At 36.2% G+C, this 22471-nt stretch overlaps 1 protein-coding gene across 1 annotated transcript in view; it reads left to right on the top strand.

Moving 5' to 3' along the window:
• PCSK5 (proprotein convertase subtilisin/kexin type 5) overlaps positions 1-22471 on the top strand; it is a 321133-nt gene that overhangs the window by 166184 nt on the left and 132478 nt on the right. Inside the window, exon 7 of the mRNA XM_049769756.1 lies at positions 1361-1533. Within this exon, the coding sequence (XP_049625713.1) occupies positions 1361-1533 (173 nt within the window). The remainder of the gene's footprint in view (positions 1-1360; positions 1534-22471) is intronic.

Below are 22471 nucleotides of genomic sequence, written 5' to 3'. Positions count from 1 at the left end.
GGGTACAGCAATTATCAAGACCATGCTTGTTAAAAATACTGTAAACATGTTACCTAAACTACAGAAACAAACCAGTTAAACCCTTTGAAAAGCACAAAGAAGATATAGTTTCTTGGAGTATTCTTTCTGGCTGGAGAGATAGAACTGGGGTTAAAGCCCTTGCCTGGCATGTAGCCAAACAAATTTAACCCCAGCACTATAGAAACCCCCCACAGCAGCACCAGGAGCAGCCCTGCAGCAATACTAGATATGGCTCTAATGGAAAAAAATTTTTTTTCAATTTCTATTAAAATTTTTCTTCTCAGACAAGAGTATTTATTTTGGGATTTTGTTATTTAAAACATGAAATTTAGTTCTAGAATAATAATACAGTGATTAAGATACTTGTCTATTGCACCTGGCCAACTCAGGTTTGATCCTCAGCATCCCATATGTTCTAGTGAGCACTGCTAGGGGTAACCCCTAAGTAATACTGGATGTAGCCCAAAACTAAAAAATTAAAATGTTAAATTCTACTAGATTACAGTGCTGTCCTAACTAGTAGACTTATGTAATAAAGATCATTTTAAGGGCAATGAAATAAAAATTAGTTTAATTGATACCTTTAGCTAACACTGAAGGAGCTTAAGATTTTGATGCTTTGTAGGTGCTTTTTTACTATTGTGATTGTGAGCTCCAGAATAAAAGGTAAGTGTAGTGTTGACTTACAATTTATTTTTTTAGTATTTTAGAAATCATTTTTTGCAAATTAAGTTTATAAATACACCTTAAATGTCCATCAGAAGTACACTTCAGTGAAGATCAGTGACTTATATATGGTTAAAAATACCTTGAGAATTATTTAGTGTGTAAGATGTGTTTTCTTCTTTTTTTTTCTAAAATAACTTGGCAAAGAAGTATTTTACGTTCACATCATCTTTGCAGATGAGTAGATAATATTTGGAGACAAAATTAAACCAGCATAACTTGGCACCTCTCCATTGTGTAAGCTTGCTAAGGTCAGAATATTTGATATCAATTAATAACACAAGTTAGCTAATGAAGATTTGCTAGAGGCTCCCTTTGTCTTATACTCAGGACAGAAAGAAGAAAGGGGAGAGGATGTAGAAAGTTACAAAAGAAGCCAAGGGATTAAAGAAAGACTCATTTGTACTCTTTTGCATGTATTCTAACTTCCTTTTTGTTTCCTAAAGAAATTTTTGGAAAGTCTGCTTTATGATCTTCTGGAGGATAGTGTGTTTGCCTAGATGAGAAAAAAACATCTTCCCTCAAACCGCTGACACTATATACAGTAAAGGCTATTTGGGCATTGTCAAGAGAGGTCTTTGCAATCACATTACTTCCCTTTTCTTTCTTGAAGGAGTCAGAATGTTGGATGGAGATGTCACTGATATGGTTGAAGCGAAATCAGTGAGCTTCAATCCCCAGCATGTGCACATTTATAGCGCGAGCTGGGGCCCTGATGATGATGGCAAGACTGTGGATGGGCCAGCTCCACTCACCCGACAGGCCTTTGAAAATGGTGTTAGAATGGTAAGTTGTGGAATTACCTTGGTTTATACTGTAGAGATTGGTGATGATAAACCTATTATGTCACATTTGAAGCTGGAGTTTTCTGTCCTCTAGTTTTTCAGTTTAGAGACTCCTATTAGAGAGTCCTAGGCAGAGCAGTGGATGGGCTAATACAAAGAGATGCTATTTGGAATTGTATATTGTATCTTTCTGAAAATGAACTAGGACAAGAACTTATTTCTACTGATTATATATATATAATTGCTTTCTTCAAAAGAAACATTTGGAACTTTTTTTTTTTTTATTTTGGGTCACACCTGGTGATGCTCAAGTTTTATTCCTGGCTATGCACTCAGAAGTCACTCCTGGGTTTGGGGAATCATATGGGATGCTGGGGATCATATGGTCTGAACTGAGATCATCCTGGGTCAGCTGCATGCAAGGCAAACCCCCTACTGCTGTGCCATCCATTCGGCCCTTGGAACATTTGTGATCCAGCATTATTGTTGCATTTGGAACAATAAATTCTTGAAACTGTGAGATGGATGAGAAGTGGAAATTTTGGAACTTCCCAACTGGTATTGATACATTATTCAGAGTTGCCCTTCTGAAGACTTTACCTAGTCTTTTCTCTATTCTAGGACAATATAATTTTTTTGCTGACTTCGCAGCACCCTAATCATGTAATTTGACACATAATTTTCACTGATTTTAATTTTTAATTCTAAGAAAATTCACAGACCACACCCACCCCAAAACTGAGGACTTAGTTGAATATAATAAAAGGTCTATTTTAAATGATACAAATATTAAATATGTTCTTACATAAATTTTTAAATGAATGCTATTTACTTTTAATCCTGAAGTGAGGAGAGTGCCAATTAGAAGCAATTTCTTTTTCTTTCTTACTCATGAATGGACCACTGTTCATTTAAAGCCAGCATTGATCTGAGCTCACCCTCCCTTTCCTTCTTGATCTTGTTATTTTGTAATAGAAGCAAACATCACTCTACTGCCCTTCAATGCATATTATTTATGTGCCTGTCCTGTTACTATACAGCCAAATCTTGCTTAACTTGAAATGTTAGTTTCTACTACTACTGATACTAGAGTTTCTTACTACCCAAACTAGAGTTTTTGTACCTCTACATTCTATTTCCTCACTTTATATTCTCCTGCCAGGTGCATATATTCTTTATCAGATTGTGCATGATATCAGAGTAAATTGTGTGTGTTTCCTTCACCCAATTTTAAGTGCCAAATTTTAATAGCCAAATTTGTTCTCTACAGATCATTATGGGCTTTATAAACCTCATAGCATACATTAAACCAGAGTATTCCATAAATATTTGTTGAATTTACTTAGATTTACTACAAATAGTGCTGACCACAGATTGTTATATATTAAAGCCAGATTTGAGTTGTGGAATGCATGCATCTGATTAATTTTGCAGCTGAAGTACAAGTATTAATGATACAAATGGTATAACCTTTGTGATATTGGTGTTAAGGTTTCAAATCAAAAATTTGAACTAAGCTGTCTCCTGGTTATTCTGAAATAGATTAGGGATGAAGAGGCATATATATGTGTATATATATTCATATATAAGTATATATAAGTATATATGGAAGGATACAAGTATGTATATATATATATATATATCTGTATATACACTTTCTAACCAAGGAATAAATCAAACTCAGGTTTATTGTATTTTCCGGCGTATAAGACGACTTTTGAAACAAAAAAAAAGTCAACTGAAAATCGGGGGTCATCTTATACGCCGAGTATATCCGGAAAATCATTTCGATATGCCGCTAAATGAAAATTGTCTGGATATTGCCACAAAACAAATTTTCCAACTCGATCCTGCACCAATCACTGCAAGGCTGCTCAGACCGCCTCTCCAACTCAGCCAATCCAAGCAGGCTTTTTATGCATGCAAATTAGACAGTGTTCTGTACCCGAACCTACACTATAAAAAGCCTGCTCAGATTGGCCAGATTCAGAGAGGAAGTCTATTACAGTATAACCTTTGAACCTTTGCTTGTTGTGATTGACTCACTTGGTACATACTGTTGCAGCACAGGAACATTTTGTCTGATACAGCGAATATAGGCCTAAGCCTATGTTTTAACTGCAAAATTAGGGGTCGTCTTATACGCCCAGTCATTTTATGTGCTGGAAAATACGGTAATTTAGCATACTTAACTGCAAAATTAGGGGGTCATTTTATACACCGGAAAATATGGTAATTTAGCCATACTTTGCAGCTCTGTCCATTTTTAGCTTCAGTAGACCCACTTTTAAAACTCTAGGATAATGTTTTAATGTGTTGCTAGCAGTTCTTTCAAGGTATCTAAATGCCAAATGAATATATTTTAAATAATCCATTGATCTCATTTCCAAACCTATAGATAACTATTCTCTTTCTGTGTCATCAGTAGAATGATTGGTCATTCAAGTTAAATCAAGCTTAACTCATTTAATTTTTAATTGGTCTGTATTACATAATATAATTTGCATTATTTCATTAATATAATAAACATTTTAGTAATATACATATTATGTAATATGTATATAATATGTATCAAACTTGACAGCAATGCATTTCAGTATAAACATTTAGAAAAAATTATCTGTGTTGTGTAGATTCCATGTCCACCAAATCAGATAGTACTATCAGTGTTTTTCTTTTCTTTTTTTTTTTTTTATTTGGGTGGGTGGGAGTTGGGCCATACCCGGTGGCACTCAGGAGTTACTCCTGTCTTTGCACTTAGAAATTGCTTCTGGCAGTCTCAGGAGATCATATGGGATGCTGGGGATTGAATCCAGGCCTTCCAGATCAGCAGGGTGCAAGGCAAACACCCTGCCACTGGGGCTTCAGCCCCATGTCCAGTGATTTTCAAATACAATTTTGGTAGGAACTCTTACTTTTGATGGAAATATTAAATGAAATTCAAGATTTAAGATAATGTCTTAAATATAGTTTTCTAATTGAAGGGAAAATTAAAATAGAATTAATCTAGATGGAAAATCTATTTCTGTGACATCATGTTGAGCATATATCATATTACTATATGCATCTTCATGGCAATTTTTTTTTTTTGGGTTTTTGGTCTTTGGGTCACACCAGGCAGTGCTCAGGGGTTACTCCTGGCTCTGCACTCTGAAATCACTCCTGGAGGCTTGGGAGACCATCTGGGATGCCTAGATTTGAACCACCATCCTTCTGCATGCAAGGCAAATGCCCTACCACCATGCTATCTCTTCGGTCCCCTTCATGGTGTTGTTTTTTTTTTTTAATCTAGCAGTATATATGGGCATCCTTCTGTGGCAGTCCAGAAGAAAAAGTTCATTAATTTTAATCTTTCTCATTGTGAGAGCAAAGATATACCATTGAGGAGCTTTTAGAAGAAAGGGAGTTTTATTTATTTATTTTTTTAATTTTTATTTTTTTATTTAAACACCTTGATTACATACATGATTGTTTTTGGGTTTCAGTCATGTAAAGAACACCACCCATCACCAGTGCAACATTCCCATCACCAATGTCCAAGTCTCCCTCCTACCCACCCAACCCCCGCCTGTACTCTAAACAGGCTCTCCATTTCCCTCATACATTCTCATTATAAGGAAAATTCAAAATGTAGTTATTTCTCTAACTAAACTCATCACTCTTTGTGGTGAGCTTCCTATGGTGAGCTGGAACATCCAGCTCTTTTCACTTTTGTGTCTGGAAATTATTATTGCAAGAATGTCTTTCATTTCGGAGTTTTATATTTTTTTAAAGGAATCATTTACTTTAAAATTAAAGAAATAAGATCAACAGGATAGGGGATTTTATGCATGTATTTTGATTAATACATGTAGGCTTCCATATAAGGTACATAACTGCATAAAATTGTAACTTTAAAATAATTATATTTCATATATTTGCCTCTCTCTGACCTTATATAGGTCAAATTGCCTGAATCTATTTCCTCATGTAAACTTACTACAGATTTTTTGGAGAGGATTAGATGATAATAGTTGTCAGAACTCTTTGAATTTAGTAGATTCTCAAGAAATTAATTACACGTACCATCTTTTCTCTTATTAAAAAATCAAAAAATCGGGGCTGGAGAGATAGCATGGAGGTAAGGCGTTTGCCTTTCATGCAGGAGGTCATCGGTTCGAATCCCGGCGCCCCATATGGTCCCCCGTGCCTGCCAGGAGCAATTTCTGAGCCTGGAGCCAGGAATAACCCCTGAGCACTGCCGGGTGTGACCCAAAAAAAAAAATCAAAAAATCATATTTATTTTAGTTTCCAGGTGTTCTCTCTTGAACCTTTTCCAGCTTGTAAATTTCTATGTTATTCCATTGACTTGCCTGGACTGGTAGATTAAAAGCAATATAATAGAGTCATAAAGGTTGCTTAAGTGATTAAGTGCACACCCAAAGTGTGCAAACTTCATTGGATCTGCAAAGTGAGTATGTCATTACCCTCCATAGTACTAGTAGAGGTATAAAGGCTAAGAATAATATGGCAGTACTTGGTAGTGATTTTCTAAGTTCTATAATATATTTTATTTTTTGCTATGTAAACATTTGCTTTGATTTTATTGGTTCTTGATGAGCACATTTTCATTGAGATAATCTGTAGTATAAATGCATTTCTATTATCCACATTTGTAGTCTTGGATTTTATTTGATTTTTTAAAGGGATGTTTTTCTAAATACCTACAAAAATGTAGTCCAGAAAAATCATACAGTGGGTAAGGAGTCTGCCATACATACAGTTGAAAGGGGTTCTATTCCCTGTTACCACATATAGTCCTCCTAGCACAGGAAGTGATCTCAGAACACTGAAGCAGTGATTAAAATGAATCAGTGACTTTTATAGTTCTTTTATATTATCCTGATTTGTGTTCTTTTAGATAATGTACATTGCCAAACATATATAAAATAATTGGATATACCTTTTGTATATAAAGTTGTTATAATGTAAATTGCCATGAAGAAATATGGAACTAGAGAGGTAGTACCTCGCATACATAACTGCATTGACCTTGACCCTGGTTTAAATTCCTTCCCCACATATGGATTCCTGAGCAGGTGTCTCTTTTGATTACAGAGCCAGGAAGAGTGCTTGAGCAACACTGGATATGGCCCCAAACATCCACCCAACTACTTTTTTTTTCTTTTCTTTCTTTTTTTTTTTTTTTTTTTTTTTTTTTTTTTTGGTTTTTGGTTTGGGGCCATACCTGCTAACACTCAGGGGTTGCTCCTGGTTATGTACTCAGAAACCACTCCTGGCTTGAGGGACCATATAGGACACTGGGGATGGAACTGCGATCCATCCTAGGTCAACCGTTGTTGTGCCACCACTCCAGCCCTACCAAGTTACTTTTTTAAACAATTTTTTAATTTAATTTTATTTTATTGAAACCACTGTGATTTACAAACTCCTTCATAGTTGGGTTTCAGGCACGACAGTGAATCAGGGCCAATCCCTCCACCAGTGTTCCCAAAGTTTATCCCAATTACCACCCTTTGCCTCTCAGCCTGCCAATATAACGGGCCCATTTAAAGTGTAGATAGAGTTTGGATTCTTGATTTCATGTTTGTTGACTGTGGCTTGGATATTTAGATCTGTTCTTTTCTTAAAATAAAATCAGTGAATTATTTGCTATATACTTTAAGGTATGGAGGAATAAATATCAGGAAAATTTCTTCGAGAAGCCTGATGAAACCATATTTGACAACAGAGTCTCAACCCTTTTCCACAAAAATTAAAAGGAATTGAAATTATTTATCTTCCTATTAATTTTAGTGAATTCCTACTTTCTGTATACTTTTGATAAGGGAATAAAGATCATTTTAACAGCAAGACAAGGAACATGCACAGAAGCAATAGAACTTTTTGAGCTAAGGATCAAAAAGAACTTAAAACTGGGGACATAGGGATTTTTCTTAAAGGGTATGATGATTTAAATGGAGAAAAATGATAAGAGGGCAATCAGGTGAAGAAATTTGGAATGAATGTTCTGTGTAGAAGGAACAGAAAGAGAAAAGCATCCCGAGTAGAAGACAGGTTGGGAGTGGTCCTGAAACAGAATGCTCCTTTGGTAGTAAGGAGGTTGGTTTGAGAGGACTCATAAGGGCTTTCTTACTCTGCCACAAAATGCCAGTGAGGGGTTGCATCAGAGTGGTAACCTGATGTAGTCTACAGTTTTCAAGGATCTCTGCCAAATAGAGAAGGAAATGTGTGTTTGGAACAAGATATGGTAGCGGCTTGAAATGGTTAAGGAAAGAAATCAACTAGGAGGACAGCAGTGTTAAGGCATCTGAGAACATTGATGGTGTCTAAGACCATACCACCCTAGATGTACCTGATTTCATCTGAAAACATTGGTCTCAAAGGGACAAGTCTAAATATTGGTTATTTTTATAGAGGAAATAAATTTTGCTCAGCAAGTCCAAGTATTTGAGTGCATCTACTCCTTTTACTTGATAAGCAAGAAACGTAGCAGATATTGAATTTTCACATTTACTATAAGATAAGCATTTGATTTAGTAGAATGTAACACTATTTTCAAAGACTTTACACAAAAATCATAATTGATTTGATTTATAGATTCTGTAGAATTAATGCCCCCCAATTGCATCGAGAAACAACTGAAACAAATCTTGTCATAATTGACAATGTTCTTTTTCTCTACCAAATTACATTTTACTTGATGCCAAGGAGCTGTCAAATTAGATGTAATAAGTAGAGGTATATAATTTGGGCTGCATATAGTTAATAATTGTGGCAATAATAAAGATAAATTTAATAGTTATTAGCCTTTTTATTTAGTTATAAAGTACATAATACACTATCTTCAAAGTGATCTCATAAGTGTTACTTACTCTTCTTGATAATTATGGAAAATAAATACTAAGCATAGCTAAAAATGTTAGATGGTTTAAAACACAAGTGTTAAGTACTTTATAGGAGCCAGAGAGAGAATTCAGTGAGCTAAGCACATGGGAGATGTTAACATATAGGAGACCCATGTTCTATCCCTAGAACCACATGGTCCCCTGAACACTAGTGGTATCTGACCTACATGTATAGAGCCAGGAACAGCTCCCTGCTATTAACCTCCCTCAAAAACCAGGAAGGGTTTTCCCCTCCCTTCCTCGGTCACTATTTTTTTCTTGTTACTATAGTACATTAATTGCTACCCATCTTTTTTCACTTCTTCCCACATACCTAAAAACATGGTTAAAAACTCTTAGCTTTCATCATCAAAATTTCCTGTTACTTCTTTGTATAAACATTCAGGATGTTAATCTTTTCTGTTTAAGTGAACAATTCCTTTATATCTTTTCTTTTTTATCCCTTAAGTACTAAGTTCCTTGAGACAGTTTTCCATGTTTGCCCATTTCTTTTATCTCCTGAATTCACTGTATTCTCCATCACTATATTGAGATTGTTTTTGTCAAGGTTACAATGACATCCCCATCTGTGAAATCCAACACTTGCCTCTCTGAATGCTAATCTAACTAATCTACACTGGAATGTAGCTCCTGCTAACAAAGAGATGTGTTTGGGTCATCCCACTCACATATTGCTAAGAACTCATTCTTAGCAATTCCTTCTTTTTGTTGCACTTACTTGTTGGTAGATTGTCTCCTCCAGAAAGAACTAACTTTGGGGGCCGAAGAGATAGCATGGAGGTAAGGTGTTTGCCTTTCATGCAGAAGGATGATGGTTGGAATCCTGGCATCCCATATGGTCCCCTGAGCCTGCCAGGAGCGATTTCTGAGCGTAGAGCCAGGAGTGACCCCTGAGCATTGCTGGGTGTGACCCAAAAAACAAAACAAAACAAAAAAACAGTTTTGCTATTTTGTTCTCCACTATCTTAAGTACCTAAAACAGTACCAGGTACTCAAAAGTATTTAGTGTCTGAATAAAGGAATGTATAAATAGATGTGTAATTGTCTTTCTTTTAATTTATTGCGTGCTCTGAGCCTATCTGCTTGAGGATCACATTGCATTGTTTCGGAAATGTAATTGGGAAGCATGGTAATAAATCTACCCAGACTACAGATTCATGTTATTCAGTGATTTTTCACTAGTTTTCTACCTTGTGCAAATTAGATTAATTTCTTGGGTTCTTAACTTATTCCTCTACAAAGTAGAGTTAAATGCTATTCTGAGTATGCACTATTATGCACTTATCACTTATAAAATATTCAGCAAAGTGCCTGGAAGATAGTAAAATCTCTATATTATAAATCATCGTTAACATCATTGCAAAAGACAAGTAAAAATAATCATACTTGTATAAAATACTGTAAAATTTTTGAGCATTCTAAATCTTTGAGTTTAATCAATTTCATATTGCTGATAAATTTACAGGGAATATAGTATATAATTTTGAAAATATTATTAAGAAATAGATATATGCTTAATGGAAGAGAATATTTGCTACTTTTGGGGCCACACCCAGCAATGTTCAGGGATTACTCCTCTTGTTATAAATTCAGCAGCTGCTTTTGGTGGGCTCAGGATGCTGGCGATCAATCCTTGATTAGCTGATTGTAAGACAAATATCTTACCCATCATACTTTGGCCCCCAGCTCTTCTCAGAGTATTTTCAACTACTAACCAATGCTAAAAAAAAATGGAGTAGATGGATTTAGCTGTCAAAAGTAACTTCAGAAACCTTACTGATTAATTGCTCATTTTGTAATTTTAAAAGTATTTTAAAATCTGAGTTCTTCAGAAGAGATATGTTGCTTTAAATTGCTTTAAAGTGTCAATACATAAAAGCTTTTATTTTCATGACTTTTTCAAAATTCTTACTTAATTACATTTTACTTTCTTTGGAACTCTTTCAAAAAAATCTCTCATTAGACACTTAAAGTCATAGCACTAGAATTAAAAGTAATTGCAGTATCTGAATCATATTTACCAACATATATGTGTATTTATGCATATGTGTATATAAATGTCTGCATATTTATTCATATTACTATCATTTGCTCAAGCATCCTTCCTGTCAGCCAGTATTATCACCCAGTATTTTTCCAATTTATCCACTAAGTTATATGAATACTACTTCCTAGAAGTCTCTAGAATCTTCTCACTTGTCCTCACAATAAGGTCCAATATCTCCCTTACAGACTTTGGCAATAACATACCTCCTCTTCTTCCAGTAGACTACTCCTCCCTGCTTGGATTGTTCAATTTAGCATGAACACTGCAGTCAAGAAATACTTTAACATGCAAAAATTGTCATTTCATTTCTCTTTTTGCTCACTGCCACCAAAAAGATGAACAAAGGAGGACATACAGAGTCTTTCACAATGTTTGCCAAGAGTCTCAGAAGCAAAAATTTCCATGTTTTCTTAGGAAAGAGCAGTTAAAAAATTTCTTCTATTCAAACAGATGTGATTCCACTGACTAGGATGATCTATTGATTTGGTTCCAAGGTGTGATACGCAAAGTAAGCCCTGAGGGGAAACTCTTGGTAATGTTGGCTAATCATTCCTAAAGAGGAAAATGGTTTGTTAAAGTTAGTCACTTGGCAATACTTTAGATGTAGGAAACCCAATTTTGGTGCTCAGATAAGAAGCTATTTGTCTAATTTCCTTTGGAAGAGTACTCATTCATTTATCTTGATTGCATTTAAAAGATATTCACTGGATCATTTTAAATTCCACTATGATGACTACTAAAAAAAAATGGTGAGAAATAATATTCTAGGTGTGAGCAAACATCCATCAACAAACTCCCAAATTCCCTGGAAAGCAAAAATAATATCTTCACCACTATTTTATGACTCTTGGCAGACACACCAATCTTGCCAAAACTCCAGATATGCCAATATTTAGGCTGACATCACCAGGACTTTTCTAGAGTGAATGCAGTCACCTTGCCTCCACCTCTTGTACCTCTTGTACTTTCAGAAGCGCTGGCAGCAGAAAACATGCCTCAACAAAGCAACAGTATCAGTAATAGTGTTGGCATTTCCTGGATCACTTTGCCACATTTGTAGCTGCATGACAACTCCAGTTTTTTTTTTTTAGTACTGCCATCTACATCTACGTAAGAGCTACCAATTTAGAACCCAATATATATATATATATCTGAAGCCACCTAATGTTTAGAAACAAAAAAAATGTAACAAAAAGAATTTAATAAACTTTCTGACAATGATTTAATGATTGGATTATAAAATATTTTTCACAACTTTTCTATCTGCAGATAAGCTTTCAGTGCACTGAAAGCATGTCACAAATTCCTGACATGTTTAATAATACCTTTACAAAATGAAAATATTTAGAACTGAATTTTTACCTTTTTAAAAATAATTTGAAAACCCTGTACTATTTCCAGGACTGTTCTTATTATTTTTCTCATACAATATTTCTTATGTACTTACTATGTGTCAAACAGGGGTATTTAGCTTAATATTTTCTCTAGAGCACTCCTGAAGTTATTTTAGATATTGTAAGAGCTTATTTTACAAAAATTTGCCATATTATCTAAAGTAAGTATACTTTGAATTTCAGTTCATTTTTAGCACTTTTGTAGTTGGGGTTATTGGTTAGACCATTCCAATGAATTCATAAATGATGGTACCAATGTCCAGAATATAAATCAAAATGTTGTAAAATCAGAATTCTTGATCTCTAATTATTCTTTGGAGTTACAATATTCATCTGCTTTAATTCTTTACACATCAAGAATCCAGATGTAAATTAGTATGCTTGAGTAATAACTGTTAGCTCATGGCAGATTGTCAGATCTTTCGGGAAGTTTCTGACTAGTATGTACTCTTCCTGTCATTAATTTTCTTTTCAATTTATCAGAACTGAGGACTCATTGGAAATGTAGAATATTTGCTGAAAGTGTAAGGCCATTCTACAATCACATCTACAATCATCTCTTAAACATACTTTATAACACATACATACAGATTTATTCACTAAAATTAAAGTTATATGGTTACTACAAGGGTAGCAAAGAGGCATAATGAGCTTATAAAATAAAATCAGCCACAGTAATCATAATGAAATTAACAGATTCTTCTGGGGTATGTTTTTCTCCACTCAGCTGTAGCAGAATTGATACGTTTGCATTTTAATAAATTAAAGATGGTTGTTAAATTATTTAGTGAATAGTGAATGTTATAAAAATTTGGAATGATATTTGCGGGGGGCAAAGATAGACAAGGAAGCTTATGTAATATTGATTATCCTACCTAGTTGAGTTGCAGTTGGAGCAGACACCTTTGAACTCTCAGCTTTTTTGACTTGTTACTGGAGTGTCCGTCCCTTGGTCCTTTCAAAATTCCTTTCCAAGCATTGCAATAATCATCCCCCACTCCTGGGATGATAAATGTTTTTAACCTTTATATTAAATTTTTAAAATTCTATCCTTAAAATGAATAATAAAGATGGTGTCTTTTTGGGCAGTATAAAATGTTGATACTAGAAGTGCCTTTCTCAGTGCAATACCTGGCTCTCTTGCCAATGAATTTTGTCTCTTTCTTTCATTTGCTCTGGAGTGGTTGAGGTGCAACAACTTTGGGCAGGTTTGAAATGGCTTTTTTTTTTTTCTTTTTCCAAAAAGTTGCTAGAATGGTGGCTATACCAGGAACATTGGGATTAATGATTGATTGTGATATTTCTGAGGGTCTACTGAACTCACTTCATCCACTGTTGTTGAGAGCATTTCCCTAACCCATATTAACTAGCACTTGGAGCTTGTGAGCCCTCACTAGTGAGGATTGGCTTTGGCTGAAGCGAGATTGAGGTTCCCTGTTCTTGGCCCTGCCACTAATTAGCTTTGCTAACATAATTTTCTATGTAGAAAAAAATTTCACCATATGACCTTTTAATGTTAATATATATAATATCTTGAGCATATGATGCAGCTCCAAATTTTTATTGTATAAAATTCCTGAAAGCTAAACCAGGAATAAAATTTGCTTGGAAGTGTATTTCTGCTTGTAAACACACCTGGTTTTTATTATCTCCTAGTTATTTTGCTATCCTTTTGTCATGAAAGAATGATTTTCCTCTTCCAATTACACTTCCAAAGCAAACAAATAAACAAAAAAGGAAACTACACTGTTCAAATACCAAATCAGGAGACTTGTGCCTTTGGCCTTGTCACTTAGGTGGAAAGTATAAGAAGCAGCCTTTGTGTGCAATGCTGAATTGTAAAGACTGGGCAGGTCTGATGTGAAGAGTGATTCTACCAGCTTCTACAGATTGATATTCTACTGAATTCTTACTCTGGCAGATGGTGGTCAGTGAGCAACTCAATTTTGACTTTTCCTCTTCAATTAGCAAAAAAAACATAGCAGTCTTTTTCCTCAGGAATTTTAATCTGGAGGAATGCCGTATTTACAGTATTGATTAATTAGCTTTAATTAGTTTTTGTATTAGCACTTGTTTACATTACTCTAAATAACTTTAATTACTAGTTTTGTTTGTTTTGGGGGTTGTACCTAGTGGTTCTCAGGGCTTTCTTCTGAATCTGTATTCATGAGTGTTCCCTGACTGTGCACCGAAGACCTTATTTGGTGTAGAAGACTAAATTTAGGCTGGCTACAAGTAATGCAGATGTTTTTCACTCCTCTATTATCTCTTCAGCCCCATTACTGTTTTTATTCAATTATTTAATGGAGAGGTAGGCCACACTCAGTATTGTTCAGGGCTTATTCCTGGCTCTGTGCTCAGGGATCACTCCTGGCAGGGCTCAGGGAAACCATATGTGGTTCTGGTAATCGAATCAGGATTAGCTGTGTGCAAAGAGGGACTCAAACTCCTGTACTGTCTCTTCAATCCTCATGTGCCCACCCCCCACCCACCATAACTTTTTTGCAAAACTGTTTTAAAGACAGCATTAGGATCTCCGAATTCAGCCATCTTGAATTCACCATTATCCTGCCCCCCTCCAGTACTAAACGTGGATGATATAGTGAAAACCATTTTAAAATAGGTTAGAAGTAGCATTATTATTGAACCAGAGCAATAACACAGCAGGTAGGGCATTTGTGTTGCACGCAGACAACCTGGCTTTGATCTCCCGCATCTCATTGGATCCCCTGAGCCTGCTGGGGAGTAATTCCTGAGCCCAAGAACAAGGAGTAACAACCCCTGAACAGAGCTGGGTGTAGCTTTAAAAACAAAGCAAAATAAAATTGTTACTATTTTACCAGCAATGTTTAATAACTGGACCACCAGCAGCTATTTTCATTCTCATGACCAGGTTCTCTGCTCTTTTAAATTAAAGTCTAAGGGCTGCTGCTTTTATGGTCTGCCGTGCATGACTTGTATGTGTGAGACCCTAGTTCCATCCCAGGTGGAACGTATAACATAACAAAATAAATGTAGCATAACATAACATCTCAATAAGCAAAATTCTGAAAAAGCGTAAAGTGTAATTGTTAATGCTTATGGATCATTTAAAATAGATTTTTATGTGTGCCTGGTAAAATTAGTATGGCTAATAACTGCACTTTGTATTTTAATGTTTTATTAAAAAGTCAGCAGCATATAATGATTGCTTAATATACATGACTTGGCTACTATTATACAGTATACACAGAAGAAAGCGTGATGTGGAATAGGAGAGGTGGATAAAGGTTGATGGGCTACGAAGGCAGCTGTGAAATTATAAGCAGGAAAAAAGGCAGGAAGACAAGAATGTAGAAAAATAGGTTGCTATTTCCAAGAGCCTATTTTTTCTTAATCACTACCTGGTCAAACACCATGGTTACAAGGTTATTCATAATACAGTTGTTTTTATCTTTCTACAGATGAAGTTGCACTCCACCAGTACATATTTCCTCACACCAATGACCCCAGTTCCCCTCTCCCTCCCTGATGCCCTCTCACGTTTCTGCCTCTGGGGGCATACATTTTTCTTTTTTCTCTCTTTCCATATATATATGGAAAGAGAGAAAGAGTATAAGTCGACCCAAGTATAAGCCGATCCCCCAGTTTTACCCTAAAAACTGGGAAACCTTAGTGACTCAGGTATAGGTTGAGGTGGAAAATGCAGCAGCCACTGGTAAATTTCAAAAATAAAAATATATATCCAAAACAATTACAATAATGAGGAATCAGTAGGTTAAATGTTTTTCAATATTTATTGCTAAAGAAAAACTGTAAACTAGCAATAATAACTTTAAAACTTTAAAGTGCAGAAAGCCATAGCTTAACAGGTAATAAAGCTAAATCACAAAGGTTAAAATCCTTCAAAACTGGATTCCTCCTCCTCCTCATCTGTATGTCCAAAAAGAGCTTCAGCTGTATCTGATGTGAGGGTATCAGCACAGACATCATCATCACTTCTGTCAGTCTCATACAAAGTGCAGACTATTGTGGGTTAACTAGTTCAGTGGCATATAGTTCAGGACAGCTGCCTACCTCTTCAGCTCAAGCATTGACTTGTGGACTGGGCTGAAGCACCGCCCCCTCCAGCGGACAACAGAAGATGACTGGAGACTACTTGCATTTGATTCCTTGTGCACGCTGAATCAAATAACCTGTATGACTCGAATATAAGCTGAGTTCGAATTTTTCAGCACAAATTTTGTGCCAGAAAAATTCAGCCTATACTTGAGAGTATATAGGTGTGTATATATATATATATATATATATATATATATATATATATATATATATATATATATATATATACACACACACACACACACACACACAAACACACACACACACATATATATTTATCTTTCCTTACTTACAGTACACCCTCCCCTGCCTGGGCAGGCTTTTTTTTTTTTTTTTTTTTTTTGGTTTTTGGGCCACACCCGGCGGAGCTCAGGGGTTACTCCTGGCTATCTGCTCAGAAGCAGCTCCTGGCAGGCACATGGGACCATATGGGATGCTGGGATTTGAACCAACCACCTTAGGTCCTGGATCGGCTGCTTGCAAGGCAAACACCGCTGTGCTATCTCTCCGGCCCCTGGGCAGGCATTTTACTTTGCACTTGCTCACAGATTCTCTATCTCTCTCAGAGCCTTTTTCTATTTCTCCTTTGTCAATTTCTTGGATTTTTTTTTTGTTTGTTTATTTTGGTTTTTGGTTTTTGGGTCACACCCGACAGCGCTCAGTGGTTACTCCTGGCTCTATGCTCAGAAATCACTCCTGGTAGGCTCGGGGGACCATGTGGGTTGCTGGGATTCGAACTGCTGTCCTTCTGCATGCAAGGCAAACTCCTTACCTCCATGCTATCTCTCCAGCCCTCCTTTGTCACTTTCTTTTCCAAAAGAAGTAGAAAAGTTTTCTGTATTCTCAAGCTCTTCTCTTATTGACCATTACTATCAAAGGTTAAGTAAAAAAAAATTAACAGACAAGAATGGCAGTTACTTGCAGTGTTGTGTAAGTCGATCTGTGGATATTTAGATATCCTTTCCTCTGTATCTGTTTTCAGTTAATGGGTAGCTATGGCAGAGGACATCCTAACACAGGTCTGGAAAGATTGAGAATAGCAGGAGAGGGCAGGTATAAGGCCAGAGAAGCCTGACACACAGTTTGATTTAGGGAGCTGGCTACCTGATGAAACCATCTTGGGAAAGGTACTGCTTTCCATTGTTAAGCATTTTCTGTACTGAAGTTTTTGCAGGGAAAGAAATGGAATTACTGAGCTATTGGCTGTCCTTAACTCCCTCAATTAACCATAACTGATGATAGCTTGATTTTAAAATATGCAAGGTAGTTCATTTGTTTATTTTAGTAATTTTGTGAGCACAATAATTGTTCTGAGAACAGAAATAGTGTCAAGCGAAACAATGTGGTCTTTACATCAGACATTCTGAGTTCTGGAATAGATCAGAAAAATTGAGAATCACCCAGGCTTATTTTCCAGATGTGGGTAGAGTGGTGTCACTAATTTAGCACTCTGGAAGAATTGCTTTTGACAAAAGCAGCACTTAACCTTTCTATTCCTCCTTTGGAGGCCATATAACCATCTTTCATTCTTTTGAAAACATCTTATATCTGTCTGACTCTTAGTTTCCCTTGGGTTTTGGTGGAAAATTATAGTCCACTTTATTCTATGGGTTTGTTTTGGTTTCGTATAATTAATTTCCCAATTCTATCCTTCTCATTAGCTGAACTGACTAAAGAAACAAATCTCAGACTCTAGTAAGCTCTTTTCCAAAGATACCTTTATTATGATTATACTCTTTTGTTTAATTCCCAAAGACATTCTCCCCCTAAGTTACACTGCTGTAATATCCCAGCTTTAGGAGTTCACTAACCATCTGTTCCCGATTTGTTTCATTTCTGGATTTTATTCTTTTTAGATTACTTTTAAGACTTTTATTTTCATGTCACTCATTAGTCCTATTGATGTAAGAGCAATTGGATATCTTAGAATTCCAAAACAAGCATTTTGTGTGGATACATACCTTTCAAAGTTCATTGTTGTTATTATTGCTTTGCCTTAGTTCGCTTGCAAACTCAGAACACTTTTTATAAAAGAATCCAGCTCCGTTAAAGAACAAAATTTATTTCATAAATGTAAGTCAGAATGTTCTTGAGCTTTCAAAAGACGAACAGTTCTGTCAGTATCACAGTTTTTGAGTAGATGTGTGTGTTATCCTCTTCACCCTGCAACCCTTTAGTCCATGATTTTCTAGTGAAAGAGGGAATACATAGAGTTTTCTTTTTCACTAAAAAAAAAATATGAAGGGAAACATGGAGAAAGCTGTAGTGTAGGGCTACAATAAAATAGGGTAATAGGGTATCAGCGTGTGCTTAGAATATATCACAGATTGGGGCTGGGGCAATAGCACAGTGTGTAGGACATTTGTACATGGCTGACTCAGTTCAAACCGTGGCATCCCATATGGTGTCTCAAGCCCTCCAGGAATAAGTTCTGAGCACAGGAACAAGAGTAATCCCTGAGCATAGCTGTTTGTAGCCCTAAAAAAAATGTATATATCACAAATAAATGAAGGTTCTTCATTTTAAAGTTATATTTGTATGTCTCTCCAGGTTAAAAGATTTAGCTGATATGAAGGTTCTGAGCTTTCTTGTTAAACCTCTGTCTTCTATTTCATTCTCATTCTAATCAGATATTGTATGTACATTTCTTTTTGTGATGGGAGAGGTAGTTAGGCCATACCTGGTTTGTTTGTTTGTTTGTTTTGCTGTTTGATTGTCATTTATTGGTTCTTTTAAATAGACTCCCTCTAAATCCAGGAGGCAGGCATGAGGAGAAACCTCAGGTGGGTGGTACTCTCCATTTTTCCTCATTTAAATTAGTACATACCTGGCATTTTTAAGGCTAACTTTATACTTATTAATCATACCTGAAAGCTCTCAGGTGTCCAGGAATCCAAATGGAGTTTCTCCCCAACTACAATTTCTTGATGTCTTGAAATAGATATCTTACTTTGGGGCCGGAGAATAGCATGGAGGTAATGCATTTGCCTTGCATGCATAAGGACAGTGGTTCAAATCCGGCATCCCATTGGTCCCCTGAACCTATCAGGAGCAATTTCTGAGGGTAGCAGTAACCCCTGAGCACTGCTGGGTGTGATCCAAAAACAAACAAAAAAAACCATAAAACATACTAACTTTTTTTTATTTAAACAACTTTATTACATACATGATTGTGTTTGGGTTTCAGTCATGTAAAAACCACCACCCATCACCAGTGCAACATTCCCATCACCAATGTCCCAAGTCTCCCTCCTCCCCACCCAACCCCCGCCTGTACTCTAGACAGGCTTTCTATTTCCCTCATACATTCTCATTATTAGGATAGTTCAAAACGAAGTTATTTCTCTAACTAAACTCATCCCTGTTTGTGGTGAGCTTCATGAGGTGAGATTTAACTTCCAGCTCTTTTCTCTTTTGTGTCTGAAAGTTATTACTGCAAGAATGTCTTTCCTTTTTCTTAAAACCCATAGATAAGTGAGACCATTCTGCGTCTTTCTCTATCTCTCTGACTTATTTCACTCAGCATAATAGATTCCATGTACATCCATGTATAGAAAAATTTCATGACTTCATTTCTCCTGACGGCGGCATAATATTCCATTGAGTATATGTATGTACTAGTTTCTTTAGCCATTCATCTGTTGAAGGGTATCTTGGCTGTTTCTAGAGTCTTGCTATGGTAAATAGTGCTGCAATGAATATAGGTGTAAGGAAGGGATTTTTATATTGTATTTTTGTGTTCCTAGAGTATATTCCTAGGAGTGATATAGCTGGGTTGTATGGGAGCTTGATTTTCAGTTTTTGGAGGAATCTCCATATTGCTTTCCATAAAGGTTGAACTAGACGGCATTCCCACCAACAGTGGATAAGAATTCCTTTCTCTCCACATCCCCACCAACACTGCTTGTTCTCATTCATTGGGATGTGTGCCAATCTCTGTGGCATGAGATGGTACCTCATAATTGTTTTGATTTGCATCTCCCTGATGATTAGTGATGTGGAGCATTTTTTCATTTGTCTTTTGGCCATTTGTATTTCTTCTTTGTCAAAGTGTCTGTCCATTTCTTCTCCCCATTTTTTGATGGGATTAGATGTTTTTTTCTTTTAAAGTTCTGTCAGTGCCTTGTATGTTTTGGAGATTAGCACCTTATTTGATGGGTATTGGTTGAATAGTTTCTCCCACTCAGTGGGGGGCTCTTGAATCCTGGGCTCTATTTCACATTCTTCTCTAATGTACATGGGACATTCTCCAGGATAGACTACATGCTAGCACATAAAACATACTTCCATAATATCAAGAGGATTGAAATTTTGAAGGCTAACTTCGCTGACCCCAAGGCCCTGAAATTATATGTGAACTACAAAGGGACACAGAAGAAAAACTTTAGTACCTAGAAGTTAAACAGCCTAATACTGAATAACCAGTGGGTCCGAGATGAAATCAAAAAGGAAATCAAAACCTTCCTGAAAACAAATGACAATGGAGACACAAACTATCAGAACCTATGGGACACAGCAAAAGCGGTACTGAGAGGAAAATGTATAGCTTTGCAAGCACACATCAGGAAAGAAGAAGGGGCATACCTGAATAGCTTAATGAAGCAGCTCATCGAATTAGAAAGTGTTCAATGAAAGGATCCAAAAATAAGGAGACATAAGGAAATAACAAAGCTGAGAGCAGAAATCAATGAAGTGGAAACCCAAAAAACAATCCAAAACATCAACGAAAGCAGAAGTTGGTTCTTTGAAAAAATAAACAAGATTGATAGACCACTGGCAAAACTAAAAAAGAAAGAGAGAGAGAGAGAGAGAGAGAGAGAAACTTGATAACTCGTATTATGAATGAAAAAAGAGAGATCACTACTGATATAGTAGAGATTCAAGGGTAATCAGAAACTACTTTGAGAAACTCTATGCCACTAAAAATGATAATCTGGAAGAAATTGATAAATTTTTAGACTCATAATCTTCCACGGTTGAATGAAGAGGATGTAGCATATCTAAACACACCCATCACTATTGAGGAAATTAAGACAGTAATCAAATGTCTACCCAAAAACAAAAGTCCAGGCCCAGATGGATTTACTAATGAATTCTTTGAAACCTTTCAAGAGGAACTACTACCAATCCTGGCAAGACTCTTTCATGAAATTGAAAAACCAGGAACACTTCCAAATAGCTTTTATGAAGCCAACATCATCTTGATACCTAAACCAGACAGAGATGCTACCAAAAAAGAAAATTACAGACCAATATCGCTGATGAATACAGATGCAAAGATCCTCAACAAAATCCAGGCAAATAGGATTCAATGCCTCATTAAGAAGATCATCCACTAAGATCAAGTAGGTTTCATCCCAGGAATGCAAGGCTGGTTTAACATCCGTAAATCTATCAACATAATACACAACATCAACAACAAGAAAAATAAAAATCACATGATCATATCAGTAGATGCAGAGAAAGCATTTAGACCTTATTAGGTCCAACGCCCATTCTTGATCAAAACTCTCAGCAAGATGGGAATGGAAGGAACCTTTCACAATATAGTTAAAGCCATCTACCATAAGCCAGAGGCAAATATTGTCCTCAATGGAGAAAAACTGAAAGCCTTTCCTCTAAATTCTGGCACAAGACAAGGCTGTCCTCTCTCACCACTCCTATTCAACATAGCACTGGAAGTCCTTGCTATAGCGATTAGGCAAGAAAAAGATATCAAGGGAATCCAGATAGGAAAGGAAGAAGTCAAGCTCTCACTGTTTGCAGATGACATGATTCTCTACTTAGAAAACCCTAAAGACTCTACCAAAAAGCTTCTAGAAACAATAGGCTCATATAGCAAGGTGGCAGGCTACAAAATCAACCTACAGAAATCAATGGCCTTTCTATACACCAGTAGTTATAAGGAAGAATTGAACATTAAGAAAACAACCCCATTCACAATAGTGCCGCACAAACTCAAACATCTTGGAATCAACTTGACTAAAAATATGAAGGACCTATACAAAAAAAAACTACAAAACTCTGCTACAAGAAATAAGAGAGGACATGTGGAAATGGAAGCACATACCCTGCTGATGGATTGGCAGGATTAACATCATCAAAATGGCAATACTCCCCAAGGCATTATACAGATTTAATGCGATTCCTCTAAAGATACCCATGACATTCTTCAAAGAAGTGGATCAGGCACTTTTGAAATTCATTTGAAACAATAAACACTCTAGAATAGCTAAAGCAATCATTGGCAGAAAGAATATGGGAGGAATTACTTTCCCGTACTTTAAAATGTACTACAAAGCAATAGTTATCAAAACAGCATGGTATTGGAATAAGAACAGGCCCTCAGATCAGTGGAATAGGCTTGAATACTCAGAAAATGTTCCCCAGCCATACAATCACCTAATTTTTGATAAAGGAGCAGGAAATCCTAAATGGAGCAGGGAAAGCCTCTTCAACAAGTGGTGTTGGCACAACTGGCTAGCCACT

This window comes from Suncus etruscus, chromosome 3 (assembly GCF_024139225.1).
Source record: "Suncus etruscus isolate mSunEtr1 chromosome 3, mSunEtr1.pri.cur, whole genome shotgun sequence".
Taxonomy (NCBI): Eukaryota; Metazoa; Chordata; class Mammalia; order Eulipotyphla; family Soricidae; genus Suncus; species Suncus etruscus.
The sequence above is the reverse complement of the archived record's forward strand: the minus strand, read 5'-3'. Positions and strand labels throughout refer to the sequence as shown.